The sequence below is a fragment of the Mustela nivalis genome (genome assembly GCF_964662115.1).
Source record: "Mustela nivalis genome assembly, chromosome: 12".
In the NCBI taxonomy this organism is placed as follows: Eukaryota; Metazoa; Chordata; class Mammalia; order Carnivora; family Mustelidae; genus Mustela; species Mustela nivalis.
Window position 1 is genome coordinate 19,562,087 of NC_139031.1, and position 20,262 is coordinate 19,582,348.

Below are 20,262 nucleotides of genomic sequence, written 5' to 3' on the forward strand. Positions count from 1 at the left end.
AAGGAGAGACGGGTGTGTGACTTTGGGCGAAGTTTCACAAACACACACCTATCCTGTCCTCTAACGGGGCAGCTACAAGAAGAGGCAAATATGGGTGTGGAGAGTATTTCCCCACAGTCTGCAGAGTATTTCCCCATCCCTGACTTCATCTGTCCTCGCGGGGCAGCCCTGCCATATGGCTCCTGGGGTTGTCACCATGCCGTACCACAGACTGAGTGGTTTCGGTGACAGAAATGCCCCGTCTCTCAGTTCCGGAGGCTGGGTGCTGAGACCCAGGTGTGGGCAGGGCCAGCCCTTCCGAGGGCTGTGCAGAGGACCTGCTCTGGCCTCTGTCTTGCCAGCAGCACGACATCTTCTCCCCGAGTCCCTTCTCCTCATCTTTCCCTGTGTCTCTGTCCAAATTCCCTCTTTATATGAGGATGCCAGTCCCCTTGGATCAGGAAGCACCGTGATGACCTCATGTTAACTCCGTGATCTCTGTAAAGACCCTTTCTCCAAATAAGGCCATGTTTAGAAGTGCTGAGCATTAGGGCTTCCTCGTAGGGATTTGGGGAGGAGGAATTCAAGCTAGAATGCCCACCAAACCCTGGGTGAGTAACCTCCTTGCTCAGAGATGCTAATGTCCTTTCCCCAAAGCCTAAATCAAAGAGGCTCTGACTCCCAGGTCTCTGGATTGCCCGACTAGAACTCTCCTTCACCACAGGGGCAAGGCACCCATAGATCTACACCCTCAGCCCTCTGCTCACAGATTACACACAGATAGCAGGGATGTGTCAGAGCAGGCAGGAAGCTTGACCTATGTGAGCACACAGCCTCCTCCAGCAAGGCTGCCTCTCCTCCATGGCCCTCTGTAGGTGCCCCCTGCTCCGGCCCCTTCACCCTCCACACCCCTGGTTTTCCAGACACGGGGAGTTTCCCTCAGCCTCCTGCCTGGGGAGGAATCTCAACAGCAGTTCTCAAATTGGGGCAAAAGACATGCATTGAACCTCCAGAAGTATCTGGGAAAAGAGGGCCTTGGGTGTGCCCCGGTCCCCCTCCTTCTCAGCCACCCCCACCCGCAGAGCCCTTAACATGAACCATCCCCGGGGGCTGCCACGCGTGACTGGTAACGGTGTGTCTGCCGCAGACAGTGGGACTTGCTTCTTCTTGGCCTGACCCTGAGAAAATCACAGGGAGGAGATGGCAAATTAAACAAACCTCCCTGCGACAGAGGCTGTTTGTGGGCACACCGGCATTGGCCCTCTGGGGAGCCTGGGGAACCAAGGACTGAGCCTGAGATAAAACTTCTTTTTCAGGACAACAATCCAGGGCTAGACTATCACACACGCGCTGTTGCCGGGGCCAGTGGGGCTTTGGGGCCTGGCTGGACAGGCATTAGGGCAGGACATGCGCTCCTCCTCCCAGTCTGCCCTCCGTCTCTCCCCCTCCCTCATGTACAAATGGACCCATGTGTCCAAGGGACCTGTCTCTCCACTGCCACGGAACACACATGTGAAAACCCTCACACTCATGTGCACACTCGCCCACAAACATGCATGGGTGAGAAGGAAGTGTCTTAACTTGTAGGTGAACAGCCTTCCCCAGCAAAGCTGTCCCTCGGGCCTGGCTTCTTCTTGCCCCCCTCCCACTCTTCTCTGGGGTGCACCCCCCCCCACCCAACTGTGACCTTTGGGGGTGAAGCAGGCAGGAAATATTAGGAGGTGGGCTGTCCAGGCTCCTTCAGTTGGGATCCCACGGACATTGGCCAAGATCCAGGCACCGGGGTTGAGAGACACCAGGAATGGGAAATGTGCCCTTCTCTGGTCTTCTGAATGCTAGGAGAGGCTGGCGTAGAATGTTGTCTGCCACTAAAGTCACTGCTGTGGGATGTCCTAATTAGTTCGTGGGAAATGGATGTAGCGCCTTGCTCAAAGCAGGCCCCTTGGTTGTTGATTCTCAGCATCACCATCATGGGTTTTTAACACCAACAGTGACATCTGAGGAAGAAAAGCCAGTCATTTGGGCCAGTATATGAAGGTAAAGTCTAAATTAAACCTATCTCTGGTAGAAACCAAGCCAGGTAGTGCCAGCAAAGGGGCTGCAGCAAATGCTCTTCTACATCTGGGAAGATGCAGGGTAGTTGTGATTTTCAACCCAGTGACAACTCGAGAAATCAATATGGTGCCGTCACTGAAAAGTCCATGGGAAGTAAGACACCATTCCTGCTCTCAGAGACTCCGGATCTGCAGGATGAGGAATCAGACACAAATCATTGTTACCAGGGAAAGAAGAGTGAAATTTCGGTGGAGAGAGAGAACTTGGTTATGGAGAAGGGACATTTGAGAAGAATCTTGCAACCTGGGTGGATTGCCGTAGCGCGGAGGGCTGTGGGTACTAAGAGGACTTTTTTCATTTTCCTTCAGAACGGAACAAGACAAGCAAATGCCAAAAGGCTTTATTCCTTGATTTTCTATGAATCACCTGGTAATGGTGTGGATCACTTTCCACCCCCCTCATGTCGTCCACAAAATAGGAAGGCAAATGAGAGGATTTGAACACTGTTCCCAATACCACACGCAGACACGGACTGCTCTGCCCAAAACTCCTGCCACTGACGGTCCCAGACCTGGGCGCCCTTGCGGATGTGGGCCCGACTTGGGGAATGGCGAGGAGGTGGGGAAAAGCCAGAAGCCTCTCCTTGCCCCATCAGCAAGTGGGGAATGGCTCTCTCTTGGTACCTGTCCAAGTCACTGCTTCCTCCTTCCAGATAATCCCAGTGACAGGTCCCCGGGAAGGGGGCACCAAAGTCACCATCCGCGGGGAGAACCTGGGCCTGGAATTCCGGGACATCGCTTCCCACGTCAAGGTGGCCGGTGTGGACTGCAGCCCCTTGGTGGATGGCTACATCCCTGCAGAACAGTAAGTGGAGGTCCCATGAGGCACAGGGAGGTGCTGCTGTCTGGTGTTGACTCGCCTTCCCTGGCCAACGACTGACAGCCATTGGCAAACCGTGTTAGAGACCGTTGGCATACGGTGGGAGTAGAATCCCCTTAACATTCTAGCGCGTCCCCCCCCCCCGCCCTTGAACTAGCTAGCTGCCATATCACCAACTACAGAAAGGAGAAGGGGACAGGAGGCCTGAAGGGCAGAGAAAAGTAATGCTATCTCCTTGGGGTGTGGCTGTGCGGAGTGAGGAGACAAAGCAAAATTAAAATCTGCAAGGGAAGTGTGAGTTCAGTTCCCTATCCCCTGCTGTCTCTAAGTCCCCACTCCTGTCCTCTAATTACGGAGGAAGCTAAGACTCTGCTACTTTGTGCGGAGACTGAAAAGGAAACCCCATGCCCACTCCGGCCTAGAAGCATTTGGGTGGTTTTTCTCCAATGCAAAGGCTGCCAGAGCACAGAGTGGGTCATCCCATGAGCGACCTTCCCCTCCCGGCCCACCTGTTAGAGGAGGTGTGGGAGTCACGTATCATTGCCTTGTAAATAAGTAAACACAATTTTCCAGCCCAGCAAACACACCATGAAATGTTTACCAGCACAACAGAATCTATATTCCATACCATCTCTGCTGCCCCTCCCAGCATGACACCCTGCCTCTTATCCCCTGTGCAAGTAAGTTACTGACACTTTTTAGGTCTCCCTTAAGTATGTTAGTGCAGCTTACCTGTCCTGGGTCTTGCCCTGATTTAATGATTCTGGAACCATCGATACCACTATCTGAATTTCCATCCACGGCTTCCTAAAGCACTCTTAGTAGAGCCTATGACTGAAGGATCTACTTTTTTTTTTTTTTTTTAAGAATTTATTTATTTGAAAGAGAGAGAGAGAGCATGTGGACACACAAGCACAAGCCAGCAAACTGGGGGGAGAGGCAAAGGGAGAGGGAGAAGCAGGCTCCCTGCTGAGCAAGGAGCCTGATGTGGGACTTGATCCCAGCACCCTGAGATCATGACCTGAGCTGAAGGCAGATGTCTAACCCACTGAGCCACCCAGGTGCCCCTGAAGGATCTATTCTTAATAGAATTCACCTCTTGGGTTGCCTGGGTGGCTCAGTGAGTTAAGCCTCTGCCTTCATCTGGGGTCATGATCTCAGGGTCCCAGGATGGAGCCCCACATCGGGCTCTCTGCTCAGCAGGGAGCCTGTTTCTCTGTCCCCCTCTGTCTGCATCTCTGCCTACTTGGGATCTCTATCTGTCAAATAAATAAATAAAATTGTTAAAAAAAGAAGAAAAAGGAATTCACTTCCCTGGTCCCTCGTGGCTTATTTGCCCAAACATTTTTCCGTGGCTCCTTCGACTTTCAGAGTCCTTCCTAACAAAACCCAAGCCAGCTGCTATTAGGCCGTTGTGATTTGGGGAACTTTAAAATGCCCCGGAGAAGGAGATAGAACACCCAGAAAAGAATCCTGATACATAAAAATTTAGTGTGTGATAAGGGTGATGTTTCAAATCAGCACGGAAAGGAAAAATTGGTCAATAAGCAGTGGGGGTTAACTCTCTGGAAAAAAACAAAGACAACAACAAAAACCAGTATCAGACCCCCATTTCACATTATACACTGAAATAAATTGCAGACCGATTAAGGAGTTAAGTGAAAAGAATAAATCTGTGGAATGATTAAAAGAAAACGCAGGTGAGAATTTATCTGATTTCAAGTAAGGGAAGTGTATCTGTTCTGAGTATAACAGCAAAAGAAAAAAGTGATAAAGAAGATGATTAGGGTATCTAAGTATCTGAGTATCTAAAACTTAACATTTGTACATCAAAAATCATTGTAAGCAAGGAAAATATGAGTGATGAACTATCTTTATACCCTATGACAGTTAATACATGCTTTTTCTTAATATACAGAGGCAAATATCACAGAATGAGCAAAGAGCATGAATGAGTGTGAGTGTGCAACTCACAAGACAAAGAACCAAAAGTCATATTAAAAAGTTAAATAACATTAGTAATCAATGAAATGAAAATCAGAACAATGAGGAACAGTTTTATTAAGTTAATGCCCAGTGCGGAGGAGAAGCATGAGAAATAGCACATCACGTACTCACACTCGGAGGGTAAATTGGGACACACTTTGTGGAAGGCAATTTGGAAATGTGGACTGAAAATCTTTAGCGGAGTCGTCATATTTCTAGAACTTTGTTTAAATAACCAGAATGCACAAATATTTTTTTTTGCAAGAATACTTATTTTGGCCTTATTTGTAATCATGGAAATGCAGAAGCAATTGGTGTATTTTAAAATAGGAAATTAATCAATTCTTAAATTATTGTGCATGCACGGGACAGTAAATTATGTGGCCATTAAATCTGATGTTGCAGAAGAATCATGGTCAGGTACAAGCTCAAAGTATATTAGTGAGAACATCATTCACCAAACAAAAGAGAGTTTCTAGTGAATTCTGTAAAAGAAAAACAAGACTGCAAAACATGAACACCAAAATGTTGACAGTGGATATTTCTTGGTGGTTCAAATGGGGTGGGAGGAGGTGTTTGTATAGCAAGTATTTTTATGCACTTTCTCTTTTTTCTTTATACTGAACATGCACTAATTATGCTATGGACAGAAAGGCATATATTTTTACTGGACTCTCACCCAGAAATTCTCTAAGAGAGACACAGAACCTAGAAGCCATCAAGTAAAAGAAGGAGCCGCTGAGCCACAGATACTTTTAAACTTCAGTGCAGCAAAAGGCATTATAAACAAAGTTGAAATACAGATGACAAGCAGGGGAAAAATAATTGGGATACTTACTAGAAACAAAAGTTAACACTCCTCATTCAGCAGCTCCTACAAAAAGACAATTCATTAGCAATATAAAGAGACAGCTTCAAACCAGTCAAAGGAAAGGCTATCTAAGATTTTTTTTTTTTTAACAACCACACACACATACTTGCAAATATCTGCAAAGTCACTAGCAATCAGGGTAATAAAAACGACAGGAAAAAAAATCTTCTTTCCCTTTTATATTGGAAAAACTTTGAAGGGATTGATAATAATCTAGTGTTGGCTAAAGAGTGAAATAATCTCGCTCGATTGCTTTTGACAGAAGTACAAATCAGTAACGACCCTGTGGGACCATTATCTTCCACCACCTATCAAACGTCACTTACATAAACAATGACCCCACCAGCTCCCCACTCAGAGCCGTATTCTAATAAATGTGCAATGCTTGAGGATATGTGTATAAGTTGGTTCATTTTGGAGGGTTATTTGAAGTAGGAGAAAAATCAGGGGAAGTTAGATATCCATCAGTGGGAGGCTGAATAAATACACAATTGTGTAGCCGAGTCATGGAGCGCTATAACGCTGTCAGAAAGGACCCAGGAGCTGTGGCCACATGGGGCAAGTCTGCGCTAGGCTGTGCAGTAAAATGACCAGGTTTGGGACAGTGAGGAGTTAAGTTTCACTTTTATGTTAAGTAATATATATGTTTATATAAGTATATATATTCTGTGCCTCAGCTTCTTCATTTGTAATATGCAGATTATATATATATATATATTATATATATTACATATGTTTGTGTAGACCTAGAGAATGGTCTACAGACATATATATATGTGTGTGTGTGTGTGTGTGTGTGTGTGTGTGTGTGTGTATCAAAGTTTGAAGAGAGATTAAGAGTGAGGAAAGGGACACTTATGTTTACTGTCACACTTCTGTACTGTCTTGTTGTCAAGGGGTATGAACAAATTTTATAATTAAACTCATGAATGCTTTTGAAAAGGAGTAGCTCTCGTCCACCCCTTCCACGCCCCTCAAGCAGGAGTGTCTCCTCCCAACCAAGCACCTGGAGGCAGTCCCATGCATTAGAAACCGAGTGCCCCTGGAGGAGGGACTGCAAACCTCAGGTCTGCTCCAGGGTCCTTGTCCGACATGCTGTGGGCCCTTGGGAAGGTCACTGCCTCTTTGGGCCTTTACAGCCGGGTTCCCTAAGCTGTTTGGCTGAAACATTCCCTGCCCTCTGATTCACAGCAGAGGGGACAATTCCTGAATGAGGGACTGAGCGTCTGGGTCAGAACCCAGGGACCCTCGCCTAGGCTCTGCACTTGACAGTGGAGACGGTCTCCCCATGGAGACCCCTGTACGTTGCATTTCCTCCTTTCCCCAGGACCAAAGAGGAGCCTTGCAGGAAAGAACCGGGGTGTCCTTCCCCTCCGCCTCCCCCGCCCAGCCCCGAGACCCTACTGCAGAGAAGGGCCGGGGGGGTGTGGGGCCCTGGGGTCACACCTGGGAGTCCTGTGACCCTGCTGTGAGCATGGACACCTGTCCTCTCTTCCCTGCAGGATTGTGTGTGAGATGGGGGAGGCCAAGCCCAGCCAGCACGCAGGCTTCGTGGAGATCTGTGTGGCCGTGTGTCGCCCCGAGTTCATGGCCCGGTCCTCACAACTCTATTACTTCATGGTGAGTCCCGACCGTTCCAGACCTGCCCTGGTGTGGGCCAGAGACCACGTGACCATGGTTACGGGCCCCGCTAGACCTCTGTGGGCAGACCCCGAGCAGCTCGTGGGAGTCTGTTCTGCAGCATGAGAGCACAGCCCTGGAAATCCGAAAGGTCGGATTCAAATCCAAACCGCGCTGTGCGAGGCGCCGATCCAGGGAAGCTGCCCTGGCTGTCGCTGTCAGGCCCAGCGTCCCCCTCAGGCTGAGTGGCAGTGTGTCTGGGCCAGGAGGGGAGCCCTGACTCTGCCACTTACCACTAGGCGAACGTGGGGACATTGCATAACCTCCCAGTGTCTTCATTTCTAAAACGGGGGTGCCGAGACGTGTCTCTACCCCACAGTGCTGTGGTGACAATTACATAAAGCAGACGCAGCCCTTCTCTCATCTCCCGCACGGTTTCTCTGCTCACGTGGCTGCTGTACCCTGCCCTTCCCGGGTGCACTGGCACCCCGTCATTTGTATCTCGTCATCCACGTTCAGCCCACCTTCCCCACCTCCTTAACCCCGCCCCCGTCCCACACCTCCCCTGCACCCCACTCCGCCTTCCTCCGACCGCACCGCTGCCTCTCACTGCACACCCTTCCCTTCCCTTCGCATGGCCTGTCTGCAGACGTCACCCTGATCCCCACATTCCCTCCAGCTGGGACCCTCATGAGGCAGCCCCTGGTGAGGGGTCGTGGGGGGCAGGGGCACTGGGGACCGCTCCATCTCGCGATGCTGGGCATGCGGGAGGCATGTGCGTCTCACACTGTGTGCCCCACACACTGCCTCGTTTTCCAAACTGTCCGTCCAGTTCACTTCGGGGGCTAATGACAGCTGTGATGGGATGGTTTCCTCCGGGTCCCCTGCTGTTTTTGGAAGCTGGGAGCCTGAAGGGATGGACTTTATGCCTGGGCATCAAATGCTCCAGAGCACATCACAGGGAGCCTTGAGGTGAAGCTCCCTTCGGCCACCCGCCATCCTCTCCTGCCCCCCCCTCCTCTGCTGTCCTCCCCCTACTCCTCCTTTCTCCCTTCATCTGATAACTATTTATCACCTTGCACCAACCCCCCCCCCAGTAGATTATTCCATAAACATTTGCTTCATTGGTTGAATCTTATAATTCGGTGACCCTTGCTTGTGGGTGTCCAGGGGTGACTCAGACCCCGACTGTGGTGGGGGTCCTGCTCCGGAGGAATGTGCGGGATGTGCATCAGAGGCCTCCTCCCGCCAACACCCTGCTCTCTGCTCCCTCCCCTAGTCTTGAAAAGCTCCCCTCCTTCTACACACAGTTGGGCACGCTGCGCGCAGCAACCCGTGTAGAAGGACACGTGTGTGTGATGGGCGTGTAGGGCTCCCCATCTCTTCAGGATTCGCACCCCCACCTTCTTCTCAAAGGATCTGAGAAAGTTTCCCCATGAACCCCAGCACACTTGCACACAGTGAGTGATACAGCAATAGAGAGAGAGAGAGGCCGTGTATACTGCATAGGATGTAGCTGGTCTATACAGAGATCGCCCATCCAGCCGAGTCGAGCTCCTGAGGGGGAAGGAGACGGAGACAAAGGCAGAGACAGGGCTCCCCAAGTGTGGGAGGTGTGGGGGGCATGCCAGATGTGGGCTTGACATCCAGCTCTGAAGCTACCTGGCCACCCTAGGAGCAGGGAGGAGGCCCCCGCATGGCCGAAGCGAGCACTGGGCGGTACCAGGGATGGATGAATGGCTGAAGCTTCCTTTGGGAGTTAGCCGTCTCTGCCATGTCTCCCCTCCGTGATTCACTCCAAGGCCACTGATCCCTGGCTGTCTGGCCGAAACCTCCCTCACCCGCCCCGGCTACCCGCTTCTACAAACTCTCCCAAAACTGAGTCCCCCTCACTTGCCCACTTCTGTCAGGGGCTTGTGCCCAAGCCACAGTTCTGGTGGACTCTGGCTCAGCATCCCTGAGTTCCAGATTTCAGCCACCCCATCACCACGACGGCCGGGAGTCTCACTTTGCCCATTCTCCTGGCTGCTGCAGTGACCTCCTTACATCCCTGAATGTAGAGGTCTGAACCCATTCTAGTCCATCTGGCCCTGCAGAATATGGTTTCCATCTGGTTAGCCCCCACAGCAAGGAGAACCCAGGGCGCCGCTGCCTCCAGCTGCCGTCCAGGCTCCTTGGTCTGGTCCACCCTGTCCATGCAGTCCCGTTTCCCAGGCTTCACATGGCCGGACTCCTCTCCCTTCTCCATCTCCTTCCCCACATTGCCCCAAGCCGTACCCTCCTAGTTAGTCCAAGGCCCTGCTCACGAGCCCCTCCACGCCTTCTCTGCACACACAGCCCACAGCCCCCACGGTTCCGTGGTTCACTGGGGATGCCACGCCGTCTGCCTGCCCACGTGGCCCTGGGTGTTGCGTCTGGGACCCCCGGCTCCTCTGTTCAGACCAGTAAGTCTTTGGAGATGAAGCCCTGGCTGCTTACCGCTTTGTTAGCCCCCATGGTGCTTAGGCAGTTCTAAACCTCCCCGCGTGTTGGAATCTCCTGAGGGGCTTTAAACGAAGGTTCCAGAGCCCTCCCCACCCCACGCTGACCCTGAGCTAAGTCCCCCCGAGATTCTAACTCAGCTCAGACTGAGGACAAACAGAACTGGCCTAGGACAAACAGAACTTAGAGAACAGATCCCATGTACCTATCTATACAATGTGTGGTTTCAGGTTTAATTCTTATAATGAGCCTATGTCGTATTCAGAAGCTGCTTCTGCTCTCAGGTAAGGCCAGTCTGGCCTGCGTGACTGTTTCCGCTCTGGAAACAGGACGTGGTGAGAGGCAGGGCTTCGAGGCGAGGCTTCAGGGAAGAAGCTGGGTAGGGAGGCAGGATCTGTAGGAGGCAGAATGTGACGCTCGGCATGAGTCTGGAGTGGTGGGACGCGGACCCTGGCATGAGGTATGGGAGAGAAACCAAAGATGGGAGCAGAAGGGGTGGAGAGGGCAAGGGGTTGGCGGGAAGAAAAGAGGTGGCAGCGCAAAGACAGGTCAGGAAAAGGTGAGTTGCTGCCGCAAGGCAAACTGCATTGGTCCGATGGGGCCTTGGGACTCCAAGATTTGTGTGCCTTTTTGAGGGCTACCTCTGAGGAACGGTCCTGGGGAAGACTTTCAGAGAGGAAACCTCCATTTCCTCCCCAGTCCCCAGTGTGCTTTTAAGGGCCCAGTCACTGAGGCTTCCCCCACAGAGCTCCTAGGGGGCTCGAGTGGGAATGAGGGTTACCTGGGAGGTGAGGAGTGACAGAAGGACCCTGTCTCGTGCTCCCCAGCATCTCAGAGCCGTGGTTGCCTTCCTGCAGGGGGCACACAGAAGCCCCTGATTCCTCTGGAGTCCTGAGATGCTAGAGTACCCCTTCCCAGAGGTCCTCTGGGGACGTGGGGCACATTGGAGAACCCCTTTCAGGGGTGCCTCTTGGGATCTGGGGCATACCGGGGAGCCCCTTCCCAGTGCTGAGGTTGGGCGTAAGGTCTGGGTCTAATAACTCAGTTTCCCTCCACAAATGAGGCCAGACTCTCAGGTTTGGGTTCAGTCACCCAAAACCCAACGGCCAAGGCCAAGGGATCAGCACTCGTGGTCTTGTCCCCAGGTTTGCCCTAGAGATCTGCATGGAGGGAACCTTTCCCTTCCCTACCTCCAGCGAGGAGCCAAGAGAAGAGGTGGCAAATAATACAGAATTTGATTTCCCGTGCAAACCCATCATGAAATATTTATGAAGCATGACTTAAATAATTAATCATTTCTCAAGACTAGAAAACATGCCTCCGTGTCATCTTCTCCTCACCCCAAAATAATTCCCCCACCCAGCCCCCCAGTGCAGAGCCAGCAAGGATTACTCATTTCCATCCCTTCTAGAACCCCACCCACAGGCTGCTGGAGACCGCCACAGGCTCTTCTTTCCATGTGGCTCCCACCGCCATCTATCTGAACTTGCCTGGGTTTTGATTCCATCTGTAGGACCACCCTTGCGTTGCACAGACTGCACTCTCTTTCCCTTCCAGACAGTGGGACAGAGGCATCATTTGTGGGATGTGACCCTGAGTTACAGAACCAGAAAACCAGCAGGCACCTTTGAGATAACTCAGTTTTGACCTTGCTCTCTGATTTTACAATCAGAGAGGTTACAAGACTTGTTCTGGGACACACGGCAAAATCTCAGCTGAGCTAAGAAACCAAGGCTCTTCCCAAGGCCTCACCCCACCCTCGTCCGGGTCTCATTTGGGCCAGGAGTGGCTCTGGAATAAAGCATTCCTTCCCTTTATGGTTGCTAGGGGAATGCCAGGCTCGGGGTCTGCGGGGACCCAGTGGGCGGCTGGACGGGTGGGCCCTGGGAGTGTGCGCGGCAGACACTGGGGGACCAGGGTCAGCGAGCAGACCAGGTCACTGGGGCTCCTCCTCGCTCCCTGAGTTGTTAGGGATTGAGGCCTCTCCATGAGGGGGTGGCCTGAAGGCTGGGAGCCAAGTGGGTTCAACTTTTGGTGGGAAATTCTTTAAGGGGCAGGGGAGAGAGAAATCTTCCTTTAAATGCAGATACAAGCTTCTCACCTGGGACTGAGGAAAGTTGTTTCCATTAAAATGCTAATGACAGAGCCAACCTGCCACTCCAAATTCTCGGCTCACCAACGCCCCCTCCCGCCGTCCTTCCTCCATCCCCTGACCCTCCTTCTCCTCCCGGGGTTTCCTGGGGCCTTCAGGACCCGTGGCTCTGGCTTCTGGGTGTATGGGCAGTCTCTGGAAGAGGCCCGCGCAAGGAGCTCATCACCTTCCCAAAAGCAGCTGGAGAGGGGGTAGAGAGCCAGAGCTCTGCAGTCAGGTCTCAGACGTGCCACCTTTTAGCTGTGTGATGGTGGGAACCTTATTTCACATCTCTGAATCTCTTCTGTAAAATGGTTAATAATCCTACTTTGGAGAACTGACTGGCACATACATCATACAGAGATGGACGAAGAGATAAAGCCTGTCAGTTCAAACACCAGCACAAGGCAGCTGTTACCATTACTGTTATTAATAGAGAAGTGTAAACTCTCAGGGTCCAGAGCGTTGCTTACCCACACAAGCCCAGTACGACTTCGTGGGCTCCGTTGAGAGGTCTCCGTTACCGAGTGGCTCCCGGCTCGGGGTGCTGCCTCTTCAGACCCTGTCCCGGTGGTGTCTCAGGCCAGATCCTTTCCTGCACAGACGCTGACTCTCTCGGACCTGAAGCCCAGGCGGGGGCCCATGTCTGGGGGCACCCAAGTGACCATCACGGGTACCAACCTGAACGCGGGCAGCAACGTGGTGGTGATGTTTGGGAAGCAGCCCTGCCTTTTCCACAGGTAACTCACCTCCAGGCAGGCCTCAGGGATCCACAGCCTGGAGGGTGGGGCCCGTAGGGCTGCCCCAGGGCTGCAAACTTCTGGGGCTCACCTCTTGGAAGTGCTTTCTCCTTCCTGAGAAAGTGGCCGTTCTCTCTGAGGGATGATTATACCTGACTGTGGATGTTTCTGGCTGTCTGGAGACCTGCCAGGCAGCCCTTCCCCAGCCGGGCCATTCCTGCTGTCGCCTGATATTTGGCCACGGGTGTGAAATGAGTAAGAAGCAGCAGCAGGAACGGGAAGATTCTGGCTAAACTGAATGAACAGGGTTCTTGCTGCAGGCAGCCGGGGTGATCAGGTGCCCAGGGTGGGGGGACTCTGGCTGACCCCACTTTGCAGGATTCTTACTAAAAATAGGGCTTGGCAGGGGCAAGACAGGGCCCAAGGATGAGGCCTCGTTGAAAAGAAGTCTCAGGGGAACCCGTTTGGTGGATTTGATGGAGGGTGTTTGTCAGTAGTGCCTGGAGCTTTCCACCCTGGGGCAGTGCTCACCAGGGCCTCTGAGGAGCCTGGGAGCAGGAAGGGGTTGGCGGGTGGTGGGGAGGGGTGGGCGGCTGCCCGGACCGCTGTCCCCTTCAGCTCCCGGGAGCCCAGCTGCATGTTCACTCTCCCTGCAGACGCTCTCCGTCCTACATCGTCTGCAACACCACGTCCTCAGAGGAGGTGCTGGAAATGAAGGTGATGGTGCAAGTGGACAAGGCCAGTATCCACCAGGACCTGTTCTTCCAGTACGTGGAGGACCCCACCATCGTGCGCATCGAGCCGGAGTGGAGCATCGTCAGGTAGGCGTGGCCCTGCCCTCGGCTGTCCTTCCTCGACTCTCAGAGAGCCAAGGACTGTCTCGGAGCCCAGTTCTGCTTGGAGGACTGATGAATCAGAGCTTCCTGCCAGGGTGCCCTCCTTCCACAGACAGTACCTGTCAGTGGGCCCTGGCCCCAGAGCCTGGGCTCCAGTCAGCAAGAGCCCATAGCCTGTCATCTGAGGATTTGGGTCCCCCCCCAATCCCCCCGGAGGCCACGACCGCATCACGATGAGGGCTGGGGTTTGCCAGTCCTGTTCCCAGATGCGAGCAATAATTCCAGTCCTGCCAAGGGATGGAGGAGAAAGTGTAAGGTCAGATTCAACTTGTCTGTGGCCTGCCCTTGAGCAAAAGTGTGTCCTCACCACCAGGGTCCAATGCAGAGGCCCCTTCTCTGGGCTTCTGTAACCTCCTGCTGTCCCTCTAGCCTGCTCTGACATGACCCCGAGGGGTCTGCTTCTTCATCTTCCCCTCTACTGAAGACTCCTCCAGCGCAGGGACTGGGTCTTGTTCCCGTTCTTTCCGCCACCGCTGGCCAACACAAGTACAGAGAGCGCGTGTCTGGGAAGGAGCTGGGTGTGTGCTCTTATGGAAGAACCCTCCAGGGCCACCGGTCACTCAGCCAGTCACGAGCTGTCTTGCACCAGCTGTATACCTTTCTGACCTCCCATCTTGAGAACTTCACGGGGGGCTTTGGAAATTCCAGGAGTCCTGAGGACCCTCCCAGTCCCCCACTTGGTGGGGCTCTGGAGCGTGGCATCTCACTTCAGGGAGGGAACTGCAGGAAGTGCAGCATAATGGGAAGGTGCGGCAGGGAGCACCCTGACAGCACGGCCCCTGCTGCCCATTGGGAACCTGCTGTATTAGGAGCCGAGGGGGACTGCAATAGGGCTTGGAGACAGAAGGAGCTGGCTTAGCCCAGCCGGATGACCTTAAAGTTGACTTTACTTCTCTGGGCCCATGGTTTCTCATCCGTCAACTCCCTCCCAGGATGCTGGGAGGGCTAAGCCAGGTGCACGGGCACAGGGCAGTGCCTGCCTCAGCTCTCTCCTGCTGCCCCTGGCCCAGTCCTCAGCCCTCCCCATGATTGGCTTCAGTTCTAGAGGGCGTCTGACATCAGGGGAAGGGGGAGAACATGAAGATGTGGTCTCCATGGCTGAAGCAGGGATCAGGGACAAGTCCGGTTCAGAGAACAGTCTTTGTTTTTTTTTTTTAATGAAGGGTCAGCAGACTCCAACCTGGGGGCCAGATCCGGCCATCTGCCTCCTTTTATGAATAAAGTTTTATTGGAACACAGCCATGCTTATCCCTTTATGTTTTGTCTATAGCTGCTTTCTCACCACAGCAGCAGAGATGAGTTACTGCAACAGACCATATGGCCTGGGAAGCCGAAAATATTTACTCTCTGGCCCTTTCCAGGAAAGTCTGCCACCCCCGGCCTTATGTCCACGAAAGGCAGCCTTTGTGGACATGAGATTGGGTTGTCCTTACTCCCTAAGACCCAAACTTCATAAGCTTTAGCCATGATTTTAAAGTAGATGCTAGAAGGCGCAGAGAGGGGCGGAGCCTGTAGAAAGCTCTTCTGGGATTTGCCCCCAGGGCCTGGTGAATCCAGGAAGTTGGTATAGCCCTTGGTCTAGACAAACTGTGCAGCTCCCTGAGGAATTCACAGCCTGGCTTCACCGAGCTCGTCCTCAAGTCGCCATCACGGAAACTGAGGCGTCGTAGCTGACCCCAAGTCACGTTCACAACAAGAGGGAGGCTAGGTTGCAAGCACGATCTGGGCCTCCCACCAGGCTCTAGAGCTTCTGCCGCAGTGAACAGGTTCTCTGATGGGGCAGGGGCCCTGCTGAGTGTGCTGTGCACTGCTCCCAACAGCCTGGGCTGCTCACCACGGGGGGCGGTTCTTAAATGCGGGTTGAATTCATGATTAAGATTGGGAGATGGCCAGATAGCAGAATCTCACTCTGGAACACGGCCATGGGCAGAGGAGCCTGTCTGGGTTTTATAGGACTCTTCCTGCATGCATGAGTGAGTGTGTGTGTGTGTGTGTGTGTGTGTACACGCACATGTATGTGGGAGTAGGAGGGCAGGTGGAGCGCAGGGAATACCGGGTTATACAGAGACAGGCAGAGGCACAGAGAGGGAGACATGGCTGTGGGTGTCATAGATTCTTCACTCACTAAGCTTGTAACTAACTGTTTCAGATGGTAAGATTCTTCTTGAAGATACTCTCGGGATTGTGGAGAAAGTGACTTGTCCCCTTCCTTTGAGTAGCCCCCAAGGAAGATAGCCCTTGCCTTGGGTCAGCTTCTCAGACCCCCGCATATGGCAATGGCACCCAGGTTTTCTTTGAAAAGCTACCCAAAGGGGAATCTCCTGCTGTCTCCTCCTCTGTAGCTGGTTGACACCCAGGATCCAGGAGACCTGGGGCCCGGGACATTGGCTGTTTGCATTCCTACACGAGGCTCCTGGGTGTCTGGGCCCCTCCCTTTCCCAGATCTCAGTGGATGGAAGCTTCCAGGGTGAAACTGTAGTGATGGCCTTGTGGAGGAGACTGTGCTGGGATCCTAGAGGGTCTGGTGGGGGACATCCTAGAGCAAGGCTTTCATTAGACCAAGGCCAGTGTGGAAATCTCCCTGGGACTGGTGAGGGCTGGGGGACAGACCCCAGGGGGCTACAGAGAAGCATCTGACTCAGGTCAGGAGGCTCCAGGGCCTGCGCAGGTGTCCACACTCTGGATACGCTCAGAGTGGGACCGCCACAGACCTCCAGTCATCACTGTCATCCCTTGGCCGCTGAAAGCTCATCCTTATTGTTATTCAGTCAGTTTGCCACCATTGTCCCTGTGAACATTATCACGCCTCCTGGTTGTCATTGCCTTTAATGCTGGGGCCCAGCCTTATCATCGTCATCTTGGTCGTCAAGTGCCATTGCTGTTCCCATCCCTGTGCTGACACGCCTCCTTGTTCTTTCCCCCCGGTCAGTGGAAACACCCCCATCGCCGTGTGGGGGACTCACCTGGACCTCATACAGAACCCCCAGATCCGGGCCAAGCATGGAGGGAAGGAACACATCAATGTGAGTGCAGAGGTGGCTCACCGTGTCACTTTCCCAAAGGGCATGGGGTATCCGAAGCCAGCAGGCCACCCAGACCCAGAGAACCCATTGCACATGACAGCCCCCAGCACTGGGATGGTGAGATGAGGGAGAAGATGAGAGGGCATTTTCGTACCTTGGGGTACAGGCATGGGGGAGCAATCACTTAGGGGGTTTCTGAGGTTTCATACACTTAGTCCTCCATCTTTTAGACCCCAGGACTGTTCCCTAGCTCAGAGATACCCTCATCATCTCCGCACCCCATGGACACACATAGGGCACAGAGGCGGGTCCCAGCTGCAGAGCTGACTCCTCGAGTGGCCACGTTTCGTGGTCCTGGCTGCAGAGGGGCAGTGACCCATCCATAACTGTCCCACGTCAGCCCCATGCTGTATCCCAGTCTGGAGGGAGTCCCGCTGCATGTGTTGGGGGCTGTGTAAGTCCAGACACCGCATGGTCTTTCCTCTCTGGCCCCTCCAGCTCTGTGAGGTTCTGAATGCTACTGAGATGACCTGCCAGGCTCCGGCTCTTGCTCTGGGACCCGACCATCAGTCCGACCTGACCGAGAGGCCTGAGGAGTTCGGCTTCATCCTGGACAATGTCCAGTCCCTGCTAATCCTCAATAAGACCAACTTCACTTACTACCCCAACCCTGTGTTCGAGGCCTTTGGGCCCTCAGGAATCCTGGAGCTCAAGCCCGGCACGCCCATCATCCTGAAGGTAGATGGAGGTCATGGGCAGGTGGTGGGAAGCAAGGAGGCTGCTGTAGGGGATGGGTTTTCAAGTCGCAGAGAGAGGCCAGAAGTCATGGGCTCAAGCCCGATTTCATCCCTGGAGTCCCTCGCAGTGGTCGTCTTATAGTCCAGAGTACAGAAAACACTGTCTCTGAGTTTGTATTGAGAGGCAAACTCCCTTTAGAGACCCAATCAGGGCAGCTGGAGCCATCCTGGCCCTCTGACCCCCAAGCTTCCTTTGTCCCCAGAGTCCAGAACCTGGGAGGTCAGAGGCTCATCCTGCTTCCTCCCATGGAGCCCTTTGCAAACCACAGTGAAGGGCTTCTTTGGAGTGTGGGTAGCAAATAATTTGAAATGACAGTTTGAATCAACTGGTCATGATTGACCATAGCTCTGTGTTGAGAAGGGTCCTGAGGCTGCATTTGGATAAGCTAAAGAGTGCCTTGATTATTGACTCCCTGCTGAGGAAGGGGGAATGGCATAGGCGTCACAAGGTTTTCGGACTTGATATGGAAGGTGGGCTCTCCCTCCAGCTCAGCAGCAGGATGGGACCTCTGCGTGGGGGGACATGGCGGCCAGCTGGTAGCTACAGTCCTCACTCTGGGGTATAAAGCAGGGCTTCCCTGTCCCTCCAGGGCAAGAACCTGATCCCCCCCGTGGCTGGGGGCAATGTGAAGCTGAACTACACCGTGCTGGTCGGGGAGAAGCCATGTGCCGTGACGGTGTCCGACGTGCAGCTGCTCTGCGAGTCCCCCAACCTCATCGGCAGGCACAAAGTGATGGTGAGCCTGGCAGCGCCCCGTTCTGGATGGGACAGGCGCTAGAGATGCCAGAGCGCGAGGAAACCAGGAGGGGATCCTGGCCGGTGCTACAGTGAGAGCAAGGCAAAGCAGCATGAATGATGTGTGCATTGTCTGCTATAGGCAAGAGGCCCTTGCAGGAGGGGACCATTGCTGGCCGGAGGAGGTCCATCGTATCGTGCTCTGTGCCCCTGTCACCCGTCCTTACCCTGGGATGAATCTCAGGGAGCCACTCACTGAAGTCGTGTCAGACTTCAGGTCCCGGCTCTGTGCTGTTTGCTTAAGATGATGACGGCGCTAGTCCTGGGTGCCGCGGGGTTTCCCATCTTTGAGCCATCCGGACCCCCGCTCAGCCCCCACACACCCCCTCAGCTGCCCTTGCCCTTCCCCATGGCACCCCGTGGCCAGTTCATCGACCCGGCCGCGGGCCCCCCCGCTGCTCTGCGCCCGCTCACAGCTTCCTCTCGCCTGCTGTGCCCGCAGGCCCGCGTCGGGGGCATGGAGTACTCCCCGGGAATGGTGTACGTCGCCCCAGACAGCCCGCTCAGCTTGCCCGCCATCGTCAGCATCGCCGTGGCCGGCGGCCTCCTGGTCATCTTCATCGTTGCCGTCCTCATCGCCTACAAACGCAAGTCCCGCGAGAGTGACCTCACGCTGAAGCGGCTGCAGATGCAGATGGACAACCTGGAGTCGCGCGTGGCTCTCGAGTGCAAAGAAGGTACCGGGTGGCGGCGCAGGTGTTGGGGGGTGGGAAACCATGCGCGTGCGCATGCGCGGCTCACACGGGCCGCGGGCTGGGTGCTGGCTGGCAGAGTGCGGGCGGGGCATCTCACCTCTGAGCCTCATCTCCCAGCTGTGTCCAGACCCAGCCCTCATCCCAGCAGGCCCACCCCTTCCCTTCCCCTCCCGTGAGGTGCCCCCTCTTGCCTCTTTACCCCCACTTCAGGTGGGGGGGGGGGTCCTTTCACACCCTCCAAGGGCAGTTGGCACCGCCAAATCCTGGCCCGGGGGGGGGGGGGGTGCCCAGGTGTCGTGTCCAGCAACTTTGAGCTCCATTCCTTTGGGAGGACGGCCATAGCTCTGCTTTGAGATTTAGAAGAAGAGGGTTTCACAGCTTGTATTTTTAAATAATAGCCAACACTACCATGATATGAAATCAGCAGCACTAAATCCAGGAAGGAAATTTAGGAGTCAGACTCTTGTCGCCCCCGGGATATCATTTCGTGAGTCACCCTGGGAGGGTCTTCGTGCCGTCTTTGCTGTAGATTTACTCCGGGAGTCAATGCGGCCTGTACCTGGGGCTCTGTCCTCCCCACCAGGGAAGCCGCGGCTCCCTCTGATGGGGATGTGGGCCCGTCCCATCCCCTCACTACATCCTTAGCTGTCAACACGGCATCTGCCTTGTGGGACTGTTAATTACTGCCTTTTATTATATTTACGCTGCTTAATTTTTTTCTCCGCAATGTACTCTTCCCTCTAATTAGGTGTAGTGATTAGAATCTCTTTCATGTGTGGCAGGCGCGAGGCTTTGAATGTTGGAGGCGCTTAGTGACTTGAAGGAAAGCTGTGGACCGATAAAAAGCCAACCTCCCTCCTTCTCCTCCCCGCAGGCTGAGCACCCCAGCTGGGAGGGGGTAGAGAGGGGAATGCGAAGCCAGGTTCCTCTCAGAATGTTCTGGAGAGGGAGAAATTAGCAGCCAGACAGGATGTCCAGCCACAGGGTGTCCGCGGAGGCGCAAGGAGAGGGCCTCGGCTTCTGGCTCAGAAGAGAGTTCTGCTACACCAGTAGGCACAGGGGGAGACGTAAAGCAGAGATTAGCCTTAAAAGCATTTGTTGGGGAGTGAGGGGGCCCTGAGCTGGTCCTTGGACATATAAGGGGCAGCTTGGCTCCTGGAAAGGTGACTCCCCAGAGACTTGACAGTAAACCAGGATGTCACCCACACACCCACCCAGAAGAGGCCCAGCCTAACTAAGCCTTTCACTGCCTAAACACACACACGTGCATCACTGCCCCACACACTCACCGACATACACACCCACTCAGACGG

At 53.9% G+C, this 20,262-nt stretch overlaps 1 protein-coding gene across 1 annotated transcript in view; it reads left to right on the plus strand.

Annotated features, from left to right (window-relative positions):
* Positions 1-20,262, plus strand: part of PLXNA4 (plexin A4) — a 419,828-nt gene that overhangs the window by 352,526 nt on the left and 47,040 nt on the right. Inside the window, exons 13-20 of the mRNA XM_082693997.1 lie at positions 2,747-2,898; positions 7,273-7,390; positions 12,606-12,742; positions 13,399-13,563; positions 16,568-16,661; positions 17,160-17,399; positions 18,049-18,195; positions 18,697-18,931. Coding sequence (XP_082550123.1) covers positions 2,747-2,898; positions 7,273-7,390; positions 12,606-12,742; positions 13,399-13,563; positions 16,568-16,661; positions 17,160-17,399; positions 18,049-18,195; positions 18,697-18,931 — 1,288 coding nt within the window. The remainder of the gene's footprint in view (positions 1-2,746; positions 2,899-7,272; positions 7,391-12,605; positions 12,743-13,398; positions 13,564-16,567; positions 16,662-17,159; positions 17,400-18,048; positions 18,196-18,696; positions 18,932-20,262) is intronic.